The sequence below is a fragment of the Watersipora subatra genome, chromosome 10 (assembly GCF_963576615.1).
Source record: "Watersipora subatra chromosome 10, tzWatSuba1.1, whole genome shotgun sequence".
In the NCBI taxonomy this organism is placed as follows: Eukaryota; Metazoa; Bryozoa; class Gymnolaemata; order Cheilostomatida; family Watersiporidae; genus Watersipora; species Watersipora subatra.
The window spans coordinates 29,558,225-29,577,619 of NC_088717.1; the positions used below are offsets into that span (position 1 = coordinate 29,558,225).

A 19,395-nucleotide genomic window follows, 5' to 3' on the forward strand; every position below is an offset into this window, starting at 1 on the left:
CATGTACAAGACAGACAGTTGTGCAAATGCATGTAAAACATGTATGTATTAACAGACAAATAGCAAAATAACATCATCAGGGAAACTTTAAACGCACTAGGGAAAATAATATTTACCATAATTTATAATACAAAAATATACCTGCAAAATGCTTGATTGATCTCTCCGCCATACAAGGGCCAAAGAAAAGGGGTGGGACCATAACGTCCTAGAGAGTTTATGAAGAGCCTTGTTCTTTCCATGCCCTGTAATGGCACCATGTAATGCGCAAGTAGTATGTTACAACAAACAACAATCAACTGTGGCATATCTAGTAACATGCACCAAGTTTCCTTACAGAAGATCAGCAATGATGCTACAAGTTTTAAGGGTTCCAGTGCAAAACTACCAATCAATATCATCTTACTTCACGCCGTTTCACATTTTAACTAGTGTAAAAATTGGCACTTACTAACAGTTTGTAGTAAAAAGAAGGAATGAGATGATCATTTGCTCAATATTTGGACTAAGTTTCCATTAAAGGTTGTCTTGGCAAAATCTGATGTAAACGGAAATAAATCATCAGTGGAAGTCTGAATTGTGGGCTTTAAACATCTAGCAAATAATGAGTTATATATACCTAATAAGTGATGAGTTATATATACCTAATAGGTGATGAGTTATATATACCTAATAGGTGATGAGTTATATATACCTAGTAAGTGATGAGTTATATATACCTAATAAGTGATGAGTTATATATACCTAATAAGTGATGAGTTATATATACCTAGTAAGTGATGAGTTATATATACCTAGTAAGTGATGAGTAATATATACCTAATAAGTGATGAGTTATATATACCTAATAAGTGATGAGTAATATATACCTAGTAAGTGATGAGTTATATATACCTAGTAAGTGATGAGTTATATATACCTGATAAGTAATGAGTTATATATACCTAACAGGTGATGAGTTATATATACCTAATAGGTGATGAGTTATATATACCTAGTAAGTGATGAGTTATATATACCTAATAAGTGATGAGTTATATATACCTAGTAAGTGATGAGTTATGTATACCTAGTAAGTGATGAGTTATATATACCTGATAAGTAATGAGTTATATATACCTAGTAAGTGATGAGTTATATATACCTAATAAGTGATGAGTTGTATATACCTAATAAGTGATGAGTTATATATACCTAATAAGTGATGAGTTATATATACCTAATAAGTGATGAGTTATATATACCTAATAAGTGATGAGTTGTATATACCTAATAAGTGATGAGTTATATATACCTAATAAGTGATGAGTTATATATACCTAGTAAGTAATGAGTTATATATACCTAGTAAGTGATGAGTTATATATACCTAGTAAGTGATGAGTAATATATACCTAATAAGTGATGAGTTATATATACCTAATAAGTGATGAGTAATATATACCTAGTAAGTGATGAGTTATATATACCTAGTAAGTGATGAGTTATATATACCTGATAAGTAATGAGTTATATATACCTAATAGGTGATGAGTTATATATACCTAATAGGTGATGAGTTATATATACCTAGTAAGTGATGAGTTATATATACCTAATAAGTGATGAGTTGTATATACCTAGTAAGTGATGAGTTATATATACCTAATAAGTAATGAGTTATATATACCTAGTAAGTGATGAGTTATATACACCTAATAAGTGATGAGTAATATATACCTAATAAGTGATGAGTTATATATACCTAATAAGTGATGAGTTATATATACCTAGTAAGTGATGAGTTATATATACCTAGTAAGTGATGAGTTATATATACCTAATAAGTGATGAGTTATATATACCTAGTAAGTGATGAGTTATATATATACCTAATAAGTGATGAGTTATATATACCTAATAAGTGATGAGTTATATATACCTAGTAAGTGATGAGTTATATATACCTAGTAAGTGATGAGTTATATATACCTAATAAGTGATGAGTTATATATACCTAGTAAGTGATGAGTTATATACACCTAATAAGTGATGAGTAATATATACCTAGTAAGTGATGAGTTATATACACCTAATAAGTGATGAGTAATATATACCTAATAAGTGATGAGTTATATATACCTAATAAGTGATGAGTAATATATACCTAGTAAGTGATGAGTTATATATATACCTAATAAGTGATGAGTTATATATACCTAATAAGTGATGAGTTATATATACCTAGTAAGTGATGAGTTATATATACCTAATAAGTGATGAGTTATATATACCTAGTAAGTGATGAGTTATATACACCTAATAAGTGATGAGTAATATATACCTAGTAAGTGATGAGTTATATACACCTAATAAGTGATGAGTAATATATACCTAATAAGTGATGAGTTATATATACCTAATAAGTGATGAGTAATATATACCTAATAAGTGATGAGTTATATATACCTAATAAGTGATGAGTTATATATACCTAGTAAGTGATGAGTTATATATACCTAGTAAGTGATGAGTTATATATACCTAATAAGTGATGAGTTATATATACCTAGTAAGTGATGAGTTATATACACCTAATAAGTGATGAGTAATATATACCTAGTAAGTGATGAGTTATATACACCTAATAAGTGATGAGTAATATATACCTAATAAGTGATGAGTTATATATACCTAATAAGTGATGAGTAATATATACCTAATAAGTGATGAGTAATATATACCTAATAAGTAATGAGTTATATATACCTAATAAGTGATGAGTTATATATACCTAATAAGTGATGAGTTATATATACCTAATAAGTGATGAGTTATATATACCTAATAAGTGATGAGTTATATATACCTAATAAGTGATGAGTTATATATACCTAATAAGTGATGAGTTATATATACCTAATAAGTGATGGGTTATATACACCTAATAAGTGATGAGTAATATATACCTAATAAGTAATGAGTTATATATACCTAATAAGTGATGAGTTATATATACCTAATAAGTGATGAGTTATATATACCTAGTAAGTGATGAGTTATATACACCTAATAAGTGATGAGTAATATATACCTAGTAAGTGATGAGTTATATACACCTAATAAGTGATGAGTAATATATACCTAATAAGTGATGAGTTATATATACCTAATAAGTGATGAGTAATATATACCTAGTAAGTGATGAGTTATATATATACCTAATAAGTGATGAGTTATATATACCTAATAAGTGATGAGTTATATATACCTAATAAGTAATGAGTTATATATACCTAGTAAGTAATGAGTTATATATACCTAGTAAGTAATGAGTTATATATACCTAATAAGTAATGAGTTATATATACCTAATAAGTGATGAGTTATATATACCTAATAAGTGATGAGTTATATATACCTAATAAGTGATGAGTTATATATACCTAATAAGTGATGAGTTATATATACCTAATAAGTGATGAGGTATATATACCTAATAAGTGATGAGTTATATATACCTAATAAGTGATGGGTTATATACACCTAATAAGTGATGAGTAATATATACCTAATAAGTAATGAGTTATATATACCTAATAAGTGATGAGTTATATACACCTAATAAGTGATGAGTAATATATACCTAATAAGTGATGAGTTATATATACCTAATAAGTAATGAGTTATATATACCTAATAAGTGATGAGTTATATATACCTAATAGGTGATGAGTTATATATACCTAATAGATGATGAGTTATATATACCTAGTAAGTGATGAGTTATATATACCTAATAAGTGATGAGTTATATATACCTAGTAAGTGATGAGTTATATACACCTAATAAGTGATGAGTAATATATACCTAATAAGTGATGAGTTATATATACCTAATAAGTGATGAGTAATATATACCTAGTAAGTGATGAGTTATATATATACCTAATAAGTGATGAGTTATATATACCTAATAAGTGATGAGTTATATATACCTAATAAGTAATGAGTTATATATACCTAGTAAGTAATGAGTTATATATACCTAGTAAGTAATGAGTTATATATACCTAATAAGTGATGAGTTATATATACCTAATAAGTGATGAGTTATATATACCTAATAAGTGATGAGTTATATATACCTATTAAGTGATGAGTTATATATACCTAATAAGTGATGAGTTGTATATACATAATAAGTGATGAGTTATATATACCTAATAAGTGATGGGTTATATACACCTAATAAGTGATGAGTAATATATACCTAATAAGTAATGAGTTATATATACCTAATAAGTGATGAGTTATATATACCTAATAAGTGATGAGTTATATATACCTAGTAAGTGATGAGTTATATATACCTAATAAGTAATGAGTTATATATACCTAATAAGTGATGAGTAATATATACCTAATAAGTGATGAGTTATATATACCTAATAAGTAATGAGTTATATATACCTAGTAAGTGATGAGTTATATACACCTAATAAGTGATGAGTAATATATACCTAATAAGTGATGAGTAATATATACCTAATAAGTGATGAGTTATATATACCTAATAAGTAATGAGTTATATATACCTAGTAAGTGATGAGTTATATACACCTAATAAGTGATGAGTAATATATACCTAATAAGTGATGAGTTATATATACCTAATAAGTGATGAGTTATATATACCTAATAAGTAATGAGTTATATATACCTAATAAGTGATGAGTTATATATACCTAGTAAGTGATGAGTTATATATACCTAATAAGTGATGAGTTATATATATACCTAATAAGTGATGAGTAATATATACCTAATAAGTGATGAGTTATATATACCTAATAAGTAATGAGTTATATATACCTAGTAAGTGATGAGTTATATACACCTAATAAGTGATGAGTAATATATACCTAATAAGTGATGAGTTATATATACCTAATAAGTGATGAGTTATATATACCTAATAAGTAATGAGTTATATATACCTAATAAGTGATGAGTTATATATACCTAGTAAGTGATGAGTTATATATACCTAATAAGTGATGAGTTATATATACCTAATAAGTAATGAGTTATATATACCTAATAAGTGATGAGTTATATATACCTAATAAGTGATGAGTTATATATACCTAATAAGTGATGAGTTATATATACCTAATAAGTGATGAGTTATATATACCTAATAAGTGATGAGTTATATATACCTAATAAGTGATGAGTTATATATACCTAATAAGTGATGAGTTATATATACCTAATAAGTGATGAGTTATATATACCTAACAAGTGATGAGTAATATATACCTAATAAGTGATGAGTTATATATACCTAGTAAGTGATGAGTTATATATACCTAATAAGTGATGAGTTATATATACCTAATAAGTAATGAGTTATATATACCTAATAAGTGATGAGTTATATATACCTAGTAAGTGATGAGTTATATACACCTAATAAGTGATGAGTAATATATACCTAATAAGTGATGAGTTATATATACCTAATAAGTAATGAGTTATATATACCTAATAAGTGATGAGTTATATATACCTAATAAGTGATGAGTTATATATACCTAATAAGTAATGAGTTATATATACCTAATAAGTGATGAGTTATATATACCTAATAAGTGATGAGTTATATATACCTAATAAGTGATGAGTTATATATACCTAATAAGTAATGAGTTATATATACCTAATAAGTGATGAGTTATATATACCTAGTAAGTGATGAGTTATATACACCTAATAAGTGATGAGTAATATATACCTAATAAGTGATGAGTTATATATACCTAATAAGTAATGAGTTATATATACCTAATAAGTAATGAGTTATATATACCTAATAAGTGATGAGTTATATATACCTAATAAGTGATGAGTTATATATACCTAATAAGTAATGAGTTATATATACCTAGTAAGTGATGAGTTATATATACCTAATAAGTGATGAGTTATATATACCTAATAAGTAATGAGTTATATATACCTAGTAAGTGATGAGTTATATATACCTAATAAGTGATGAGTTATATATACCTAATAAGTGATGAGTTATATATACCTAATAAGTGATGAGTTATATATACCTAATAAGTGATGAGTAATATATACCTAATAAGTAATGAGTTATATATACCTAATAAGTGATGAGTAATATATACCTAATAAGTGATGAGTTATATACACCTAATAAGTGATGAGTAATATATACCTAATAAGTGATGAGTTATATATACCTAATAAGTAATGAGTTATATATACCTAATAAGTGATGAGTTATATATACCTAATAAGTGATGAGTTATATATACCTAATAAGTGATGAGTAATATATACCTAATAAGTAATGAGTTATATATACCTAATAAGTGATGAGTAATATATACCTAATAAGTGATGAGTTATATATACCTAATAAGTGATGAGTTATATATACCTAATAAGTGATGAGTAATATATACCTAATAAGTGATGAGTTATATATACCTAGTAAGTGATGAGTTATATACACCTAATAAGTGATGAGTAATATATACCTAATAAGTGATGAGTTATATATACCTAATAAGTGATGAGTTATATATACCTAATAAGTGATGAGTTATATATACCTAATAAGTAATGAGTTATATATACCTAGTAAGTGATGAGTTATATACACCTAATAAGTGATGAGTAATATATACCTAATAAGTGATGAGTTATATATACCTAATAAGTAATGAGTTATATATACCTAGTAAGTGATGAGTTATATACACCTAATAAGTGATGAGTAATATATACCTAATAAGTGATGAGTTATATATACCTAATAAGTGATGAGTTATATATACCTAATAAGTGATGAGTTATATATACCTAATAAGTAATGAGTTATATATACCTAGTAAGTGATGAGTTATATACACCTAATAAGTGATGAGTAATATATACCTAATAAGTGATGAGTTATATATACCTAATAAGTAATGAGTTATATATACCTAATAAGTGATGAGTTATATATACCTAATAAGTGATGAGTTATATATACCTAATAAGTAATGAGTTATATATACCTAGTAAGTGATGAGTTATATATACCTAATAAGTGATGAGTTATATATACCTAATAAGTAATGAGTTATATATACCTAGTAAGTGATGAGTTATATATACCTAATAAGTGATGAGTTATATATACCTAATAAGTGATGAGTTATATATACCTAATAAGTGATGAGTTATATATACCTAGTAAGTGATGAGTAATATATACCTAATAAGTGATGAGTTATATATACCTAATAAGTGATGAGTTATATATACCTAATAAGTAATGAGTTATATATACCTAGTAAGTGATGAATTATATACACCTAATAAGTGATGAGTAATATATACCTAATAAGTGATGAGTTATATACACCTAATAAGTGATGAGTAATATATACCTAATAAGTGATGAGTTATATATACCTAATAAGTGATGAGTTATATATACCTAATAAGTGATGAGTTATATATACCTAATAAGTGATGAGTTATATATACCTAATAAGTAATGAGTTATATATACCTAGTAAGTGATGAGTTGTATATACCTAATAAGTGATGAGTTACATATACCTAATAAGTGATGAGTAATATATACCTAGTAAGTGATGAGTTATATATACCTAATAAGTGATGAGTTATATATACCTAATAAGTGATGAGTTATATATACCTAATAAGTGATGAGTTATATATACCTAATAAGTGATGAGTTATATATACCTAATAAGTAATGAGTTATATATACCTAGTAAGTGATGAGTTATATATACCTAATAAGTGATGAGTTATATATACCTAATAAGTGATGAGTTATATATACCTAATAAGTGATGAGTTATATATACCTAATAAGTGATGAGTTATATATACCTAATAAGTGATGAGTTATATATACCTAGTAAGTGATGAGTTATATATACCTAGTAAGTGATGAGTTATATATACCTAATAAGTGATGAGTTGTATATACCTAATAAGTGATGAGTAATATATACCTAGTAAGTGATGAGTTATATATACCTAATAAGTGATGAGTTATATATACCTAATAAGTGATGAGTTATATATACCTAATAAGTGATGAGTTGTATATACCTAATAAGTGATGAGTAATATATACCTAAGAAGTGATGAGTTATATATACCTAATAAGTGATGAGTTATATATACCTAGTAAGTGATGAGTTATATATACCTAGTAAGTGATGAGTTATATATACCTAATAAGTAATGAGTTATATATACCTAATAAGTGATGAGTTATATATACCTAATAAGTGATGAGTTATATATACCAAGTAGGTAATGAGTTACATATACCTAATAAGTGATGAGTTACATATACCTAATAAGTGATGAGTTATATATACCTAATAAGTGATGAGTTATATATACCTAATAAGTGATGAGTTGTATATACCTAATAAGTGATGAGTTGTATATACATAATAAGTGATGAGTTATATATACCTAATAAGTGATGAGTTATATATACCTAATAAGTGATGAGTAATATATACCTAATATGTGATGAGTAATATATACCTAATATGTGATGAGTTGTATATACCTAATAAGTGATGAGTTATATATACCTAATAAGTGATGAGTTATATATACCTAATAAGTGATGAGTTGTATATACCTAATAAGTGATGAGTTGTATATACCTAATAAGTAATGAGTTATATATACCTAATAAGTGATGAGTTATATATACCTAATAAGTGATGAGTTATATATACCTAATAAGTGATGAGTTATATATACCTAATAAGTAATGAGTTATATATACCTAGTAAGTGATGAGTTATATATACCAAGTAAGTGATGAGTTATATATACCTAATAAGTAATGAGTTATATATACCTAGTAAGTAATGAGTTATATATACCTAATAAGTGATGAGTTATATATACCTAATAAGTGATGAGTTATATATACCTAATAAGTGATGAGTTATATATACCTAATAAGTAATGAGTTGTATATACCTAATAAGTGATGAGTTACATATACCTAATAAGTGATGAGTAATATATACCTAGTAAGTGATGAGTTATATATACCTAATAAGTGATGAGTTATATATACCTAATAAGTGATGAGTTATATATACCTAATAAGTGATGAGTTATATATACCTAATAAGTGATGAGTTATATATACCTAATAAGTAATGAGTTATATATACCTAGTAAGTGATGAGTTATATATACCTAATAAGTGATGAGTTGTATATACATAATAAGTGATGAGTTATATATACCTAATAAGTGATGAGTTATATATACCTAATAAGTAATGAGTTATATATACCTAATAAGTGATGAGTTATATATACCTAATAAGTGATGAGTTATATATACCTAATAGGTGATGAGTTATATATACCTAATAAGTGATGAGTAATATATACCTAATAAGTGATGAGTTATATATACCTAATAAGTGATGAGTTATATATACCTAATAAGTGATGAGTTATATATACCTAATAAGTGATGAGTTATATATACCTAGTAAGTGATGAGTTATATATACCTAATAAGTAATGAGTTATATATACCTAATAAGTGATGAGTTATATATACCTAATAAGTAATGAGTTATATATACCTAATAAGTGATGAGTTATATATACCTAATAAGTGATGAGTTGTATATACCTAATAAGTAATGAGTTATACATACCTAATAAGTGATGAGTTATATATACCTAGTAAGTGATGAGTTATATATACCTAATAAGTGATGAGTTATATATACCTAATAAGTGATGAGTTGTATATACCTAATAAGTGATGAGTTATATATACCTAATAAGTGATGAGTTATATATACCTAGTAAGTGATGAGTTATATATACCTAATAAGTGATGAGTTATATATACCTAATAAGTGATGAGTTATATATACTTAATAAGTGATGAGTTATATATACCTAATAAGTGATGAGTTATATATACCTAATAAGTGATGAGTTGTATATACCTAATAAGTGATGAGTTATATATACCTAATAAGTGATGAGTTATATATACCTAATAAGTGATGAGTTATATATACCTAGTAAGTGATGAGTAATATATACCTAGTAAGTGATGAGTTATATATACCTAATAAGTGATGAGTTATATATACCTAATAAGTGATGAGTTATATATACCTAATAAGTGATGAGTTATATATACCTAATAAGTGATGAGTTATATATACCTAATAAGTGATGAGTTGTATATACCTAATAAGTGATGAGTTATATATACCTAATAAGTGATGAGTTATATATACCTAGTAAGTGATGAGTTATATATACCTAGTAAGTGATGAGTTATATATACCTAATAAGTGATGAGTTGTATATACCTAATAAGTGATGAGTAATATATACCTAATAAGTGATGAGTTATATATACATAATAAGTGATGAGTTATATATACCTAGTAAGTGATGAGTTATATATACCTAGTAAGTGATGAGTTATATATACCTAATAAGTAATGAGTTATATATACCTAATAAGTGATGAGTTATATATACCTAATAAGTGATGAGTTATATATACCTAATAAGTGATGAGTTATATATACCTAGTAAGTGATGAGTTATATATACCTAGTAAGTGATGAGTTATATATACCTAATAAGTAATGAGTTGTATATACCTAATAAGTGATGAGTTATATATACCTAATAAGTGATGAGTTATATATACCTAATAAGTGATGAGTTATATATACCTAATAAGTGATGAGTTATATATACCTAGTAAGTGATGAGTTATATATACCTAGTAAGTGATGAGTTATATATACCTAATAAGTGATGAGTTGTATATACCTAATAAGTGATGAGTAATATATACCTAGTAAGTGATGAGTTATATATACCTAATAAGTGATGAGTTATATATACCTAATAAGTGATGAGTTATATATACCTAATAAGTGATGAGTTGTATATACCTAATAAGTGATGAGTAATATATACCTAAGAAGTGATGAGTTATATATACCTAATAAGTGATGAGTTATATATACCTAGTAAGTGATGAGTTATATATACCTAGTAAGTGATGAGTTATATATACCTAATAAGTAATGAGTTATATATACCTAATAAGTGATGAGTTATATATACCTAATAAGTGATGAGTTATATATACCAAGTAGGTAATGAGTTACATATACCTAATAAGTGATGAGTTACATATACCTAATAAGTGATGAGTTATATATACCTAATAAGTGATGAGTTATATATACCTAATAAGTGATGAGTTGTATATACCTAATAAGTGATGAGTTGTATATACATAATAAGTGATGAGTTATATATACCTAATAAGTGATGAGTTATATATACCTAATAAGTGATGAGTAATATATACCTAATATGTGATGAGTAATATATACCTAATATGTGATGAGTTGTATATACCTAATAAGTGATGAGTTATATATACCTAATAAGTGATGAGTTATATATACCTAATAAGTGATGAGTTGTATATACCTAATAAGTGATGAGTTGTATATACCTAATAAGTGATGAGTTGTATATACCTAATAAGTAATGAGTTATATATACCTAATAAGTGATGAGTTATATATACCTAATAAGTGATGAGTTATATATACCTAATAAGTGATGAGTTATATATACCTAATAAGTAATGAGTTATATATACCTAGTAAGTGATGAGTTATATATACCAAGTAAGTGATGAGTTATATATACCTAATAAGTAATGAGTTATATATACCTAGTAAGTAATGAGTTATATATACCTAATAAGTGATGAGTTATATATACCTAATAAGTGATGAGTTATATATACCTAATAAGTGATGAGTTATATATACCTAATAAGTAATGAGTTGTATATACCTAATAAGTGATGAGTTACATATACCTAATAAGTGATGAGTAATATATACCTAGTAAGTGATGAGTTATATATACCTAATAAGTGATGAGTTATATATACCTAATAAGTGATGAGTTATATATACCTAATAAGTGATGAGTTATATATACCTAATAAGTGATGAGTTATATATACCTAATAAGTAATGAGTTATATATACCTAGTAAGTGATGAGTTATATATACCTAATAAGTGATGAGTTGTATATACATAATAAGTGATGAGTTATATATACCTAATAAGTGATGAGTTATATATACCTAATAAGTAATGAGTTATATATACCTAATAAGTGATGAGTTATATATACCTAATAAGTGATGAGTTATATATACCTAATAGGTGATGAGTTATATATACCTAATAAGTGATGAGTAATATATACCTAATAAGTGATGAGTTATATATACCTAATAAGTGATGAGTTATATATACCTAATAAGTGATGAGTTATATATACCTAATAAGTGATGAGTTATATATACCTAGTAAGTGATGAGTTATATATACCTAATAAGTAATGAGTTATATATACCTAATAAGTGATGAGTTATATATACCTAATAAGTAATGAGTTATATATACCTAATAAGTGATGAGTTATATATACCTAATAAGTGATGAGTTGTATATACCTAATAAGTAATGAGTTATACATACCTAATAAGTGATGAGTTATATATACCTAGTAAGTGATGAGTTATATATACCTAATAAGTGATGAGTTATATATACCTAATAAGTGATGAGTTGTATATACCTAATAAGTGATGAGTTATATATACCTAATAAGTGATGAGTTATATATACCTAGTAAGTGATGAGTTATATATACCTAGTAAGTGATGAGTTATATATACCTAATAAGTGATGAGTTGTATATACCTAATAAGTGATGAGTTATATATACCTAATAAGTGATGAGTTATATATACCTAGTAAGTGATGAGTTATATATACCTAGTAAGTGATGAGTTATATGTACCTAATAAGTGATGAGTTGTATATACCTAATAAGTGATGAGTTATATATACCTAGTAAGTGATGAGTTATATATACCTAATAAGTGATGAGTTATATATACCTAATAAGTAATGAGTTATATATACCTAATAAGTGATGAGTTATATATACCTAATAAGTAATGAGTTATATATACCTAATAAGTGATGAGTTATATATACCTAATAAGTGATGAGTTGTATATACCTAATAAGTAATGAGTTATATATACCTAATAAGTGATGAGTTATATATACCTAGTAAGTGATGAGTTATATATACCTAATAAGTGATGAGTTATATATACCTAATAAGTGATGAGTTGTATATACCTAATAAGTGATGAGTTATATATACCTAATAAGTGATGAGTTATATATACCTAGTAAGTGATGAGTTATATATACCTAGTAAGTGATGAGTTATATATACCTAATAAGTGATGAGTTGTATATACCTAATAAGTAATGAGTTATATATACCTAATAAGTGATGAGTTGTATATACCTAATAAGTGATGAGTTATATATACCTAGTAAGTGATGAGTTATATATACCTAATAAGTGATGAGTTATATATACCTAATAAGTAATGAGTTATATATACCTAATAAGTGATGAGTTATATATACCTAATAAGTGATGAGTTATATATACCTAATAAGTGATGAGTTATATATACCTAATAAGTGATGAGTTGTATATACCTAATAAGTGATGAGTTATATATACCTAATAAGTGATGAATTATATATACCTAATAAGTGATGAGTTATATATACCTAATAAGTAATGAGTTATATATACCTAATAAGTGATGAGTTATATATACCTAATAGGTGATGAGTTATATATACCTAATAAGTGATGAGTTATATATACCTAGTAAGTGATGAGTTATATATACCAAATAAGTGATGAGTTATATATACCTAATAAGTGATGAGTTATATATACTTAATAAGTGATGAGTTATATATACCTAATAAGTGATGAGTTATATATACCTAATAAGTGATGAGTTGTATATACCTAATAAGTGATGAGTTATATATACCTAATAAGTGATGAGTTATATATACCTAATAAGTGATGAGTTATATATACCTAGTAAGTGATGAGTAATATATACCTAGTAAGTGATGAGTTATATATACCTAATAAGTGATGAGTTATATATACCTAATAAGTGATGAGTTATATATACCTAATAAGTGATGAGTTATATATACCTAATAAGTGATGAGTTATATATACCTAATAAGTGATGAGTTGTATATACCTAATAAGTGATGAGTTATATATACCTAATAAGTGATGAGTTATATATACCTAGTAAGTGATGAGTTATATATACCTAGTAAGTGATGAGTTATATATACCTAATAAGTGATGAGTTGTATATACCTAATAAGTGATGAGTAATATATACCTAATAAGTGATGAGTTATATATACATAATAAGTGATGAGTAATATATACCTAGTAAGTGATGAGTTATATATACCTAGTAAGTGATGAGTTATATATACCTAATAAGTAATGAGTTATATATACCTAATAAGTGATGAGTTATATATACCTAATAAGTGATGAGTTATATATACCTAATAAGTGATGAGTTATATATACCTAGTAAGTGATGAGTTATATATACCTAGTAAGTGATGAGTTATATATACCTAATAAGTAATGAGTTATATATACCTAATAAGTGATGAGTTATATATACCTAATAAGTGATGAGTTATATATACCTAATAAGTGATGAGTTATATATACCTAATAAGTGATGAGTTATATATACCTAGTAAGTGATGAGTTATATATACCTAGTAAGTGATGAGTTATATATACCTAATAAGTGATGAGTTGTATATACCTAATAAGTGATGAGTAATATATACCTAGTAAGTGATGAGTTATATATACCTAATAAGTGATGAGTTATATATACCTAATAAGTGATGAGTTATATATACCTAATAAGTGATGAGTTGTATATACCTAATAAGTGATGAGTAATATATACCTAATAAGTGATGAGTTATATATACCTAATAAGTGATGAGTTATATATACCTAGTAAGTGATGAGTTATATATACCTAGTAAGTGATGAGTTATATATACCTAATAAGTAATGAGTTATATATACCTAATAAGTGATGAGTTATATATACCTAATAAGTGATGAGTTATATATACCAAGTAGGTAATGAGTTACATATACCTAATAAGTGATGAGTTACATATACCTAATAAGTGATGAGTTATATATACCTAATAAGTGATGAGTTATATATACCTAATAAGTGATGAGTTGTATATACCTAATAAGTGATGAGTTGTATATACATAATAAGTGATGAGTTATATATACCTAATAAGTGATGAGTTATATATACCTAATAAGTGATGAGTAATATATACCTAATATGTGATGAGTAATATATACCTAATATGTGATGAGTTGTTTATACCTAATAAGTGATGAGTTATATATACCTAATAAGTGATGAGTTATATATACCTAATAAGTGATGAGTTGTATATACCTAATAAGTGATGAGTTGTATATACATAATAAGTGATGAGTTATATATACCTAATAAGTGATGAGTTATATATACCTAATAAGTGATGAGTTGTATATACCTAATAAGTGATGAGTTATATATACCTAATAAGTGATGAGTTATATATACTTAATAAGTGATGAGTTATATATACCTAATAAGTGATGAGTTGTATATACCTAATAAGTGATGAGTTGTATATACCTAATAAGTGATGAGTTATATATACCTAGTAAGTGATGAGTTATATATACCTAATAAGTGATGAGTTATATATACCTAATAAGTAATGAGTTATATATACCTAGTAAGTGATGAGTTATATATACCTAATAAGTGATGAGTTATATACACCTAATAAGTGATGAGTTGTATATACCTAATAAGTGATGAGTTATATATACCTAATAAGTAATGAGTTATATATACCTAGTAAGTAATGAGTTATATATACCTAATAAGTGATGAGTTATATATACCTAATAAGTGATGAGTTATATATACCTAGTAAGTGATGAGTTATATATACCAAGTAAGTGATGAGTTATATATACCTAATAAGTAATGAGTTATATATACCTAGTAAGTAATGAGTTATATATACCTAATAAGTGATGAGTTATATATACCTAATAAGTGATGAGTTATATATACCTAATAAGTGATGAGTAATATATACCTAATATGTGATGAGTTGTATATACCTGATAAGTGATGAGTTGTATATACCTAGTAAGTGATGAGTTATATATACCTGGTCAGTGATGAGTTATATATACCAAGTAAGTGATGAGTTATATATACCTAATAAGTGATGGGTAATATATACCTAGTAAGTAATGAGTTATATATACCTAATAAGTGATGAGTTATATATACCTAATAAGTGATGAGTTATATATACCTAATAAGTGATGAGTAATATATACCTAATATGTGATGAGTTGTATATACCTGATAAGTGATGAGTAATATATACCTAGTAAGTGATGAGTTATATATACCTAATAAGTGATGAGTTATATATACCTAATAAGTGATGAGTTATATATACCTAATAAGTGATGAGTTGTATATACCTAATAAGTGATGAGTAATATATACCTAGTAAGTGATGAGTTATATATACCTAATAAGTGATGAGTTATATATACCTAATAAGTGATGAGTTATATATACCTAATAAGTGATGAGTTGTATATACCTAATAAGTGATGAGTAACATATACCTAAGAAGTGATGAGTTATATATACCTAATAAGTGATGAGTTATATATACCTAGTAAGTGATGAGTTATATATACCTAGTAAGTGATGAGTTATATATACCTAATAAGTAATGAGTTATATATACCTAATAAGTGATGAGTTATATATACCTAATAAGTGATGAGTTATATATACCAAGTAGGTAATGAGTTACATATACCTAATAAGTGATGAGTTACATATACCTAATAAGTGATGAGTTATATATACCTAATAAGTGATGAGTTATATATACCTAGTAAGTGATGAGTTATATATACCTAATAAGTGATGAGTTATATATACCTAATAAGTAATGAGTTATATATACCTAATAAGTGATGAGTTATATATACCTAATAAGTGATGAGTAATATATACCTAATATGTGATGAGTAATATATACCTAATATGTGATGAGTTGTATATACCTAATAAGTGATGAGTTATATATACCTAATAAGTGATGAGTTATATATACCTAATAGGTGATGAGTTGTATATACCTAATAAGTGATGAGTTGTATATACCTAATAAGTAATGAGTTATATATACCTAATAAGTGATGAGTTATATATACCTAATAAGTGATGAGTTATATATACCTAATAAGTGATGAGTTATATATACCTAATAAGTAATGAGTTATATATACCTAGTAAGTGATGAGTTATATATACCAAGTAAGTGATGAGTTATATATACCTAATAAGTAATGAGTTATATATACCTAGTAAGTAATGAGTTATATATACCTAATAAGTGATGAGTTATATATACCTAATAAGTGATGAGTTATATATACCTAATAAGTGATGAGTTATATATACCTAATAAGTAATGAGTTGTATATACCTAATAAGTGATGAGTTACATATACCTAATAAGTGATGAGTAATATATACCTAGTAAGTGATGAGTTATATATACCTAATAAGTGATGAGTTATATATACCTAATAAGTGATGAGTTATATATACCTAATAAGTGATGAGTTATATATACCTAATAAGTGATGAGTTATATATACCTAATAAGTAATGAGTTATATATACCTAGTAAGTGATGAGTTATATATACCTAATAAGTGATGAGTTGTATATACATAATAAGTGATGAGTTATATATACCTAATAAGTGATGAGTTATATATACCTAATAAGTAATGAGTTATATATACCTAATAAGTGATGAGTTATATATACCTAATAAGTGATGAGTTATATATACCTAATAGGTGATGAGTTATATATACCTAATAAGTGATGAGTAATATATACCTAATAAGTGATGAGTTATATATACCTAATAAGTGATGAGTTATATATACCTAATAAGTGATGAGTTATATATACCTAATAAGTGATGAGTTATATATACCTAGTAAGTGATGAGTTATATATACCTAATAAGTAATGAGTTATATATACCTAATAAGTGATGAGTTATATATACCTAATAAGTAATGAGTTATATATACCTAATAAGTGATGAGTTATATATACCTAATAAGTGATGAGTTGTATATACCTAATAAGTAATGAGTTATACATACCTAATAAGTGATGAGTTATATATACCTAGTAAGTGATGAGTTATATATACCTAATAAGTGATGAGTTATATATACCTAATAAGTGATGAGTTGTATATACCTAATAAGTGATGAGTTATATATACCTAATAAGTGATGAGTTATATATACCTAGTAAGTGATGAGTTATATATACCTAATAAGTGATGAGTTATATATACCTAATAAGTGATGAGTTATATATACTTAATAAGTGATGAGTTATATATACCTAATAAGTGATGAGTTATATATACCTAATAAGTGATGAGTTGTATATACCTAATAAGTGATGAGTTATATATACCTAATAAGTGATGAGTTATATATACCTAATAAGTGATGAGTTATATATACCTAGTAAGTGATGAGTAATATATACCTAGTAAGTGATGAGTTATATATACCTAATAAGTGATGAGTTATATATACCTAATAAGTGATGAGTTATATATACCTAATAAGTGATGAGTTATATATACCTAATAAGTGATGAGTTATATATACCTAATAAGTGATGAGTTGTATATACCTAATAAGTGATGAGTTATATATACCTAATAAGTGATGAGTTATATATACCTAGTAAGTGATGAGTTATATATACCTAGTAAGTGATGAGTTATATATACCTAATAAGTGATGAGTTGTATATACCTAATAAGTGATGAGTAATATATACCTAATAAGTGATGAGTTATATATACATAATAAGTGATGAGTTATATATACCTAGTAAGTGATGAGTTATATATACCTAGTAAGTGATGAGTTATATATACCTAATAAGTAATGAGTTATATATACCTAATAAGTGATGAGTTATATATACCTAATAAGTGATGAGTAATATATACCTAGTAAGTGATGAGTTATATATACCTAATAAGTGATGAGTTATATATACCTAATAAGTGATGAGTTATATATACCTAATAAGTGATGAGTTGTATATACCTAATAAGTGATGAGTAATATATACCTAAGAAGTGATGAGT

General features: G+C 25.3%; 1 protein-coding gene across 1 annotated transcript in view; it reads right to left on the bottom strand.

The window, feature by feature from the left end:
• The window catches only part of LOC137406011 (rab proteins geranylgeranyltransferase component A 2-like), an 89,335-nt gene that overhangs the window by 24,631 nt on the left and 45,309 nt on the right, over positions 1–19,395 (bottom strand). Inside the window, exon 9 of the mRNA XM_068092514.1 lies at positions 142–245. Coding sequence (XP_067948615.1) covers positions 142–245 — 104 coding nt within the window. The remainder of the gene's footprint in view (positions 1–141; positions 246–19,395) is intronic.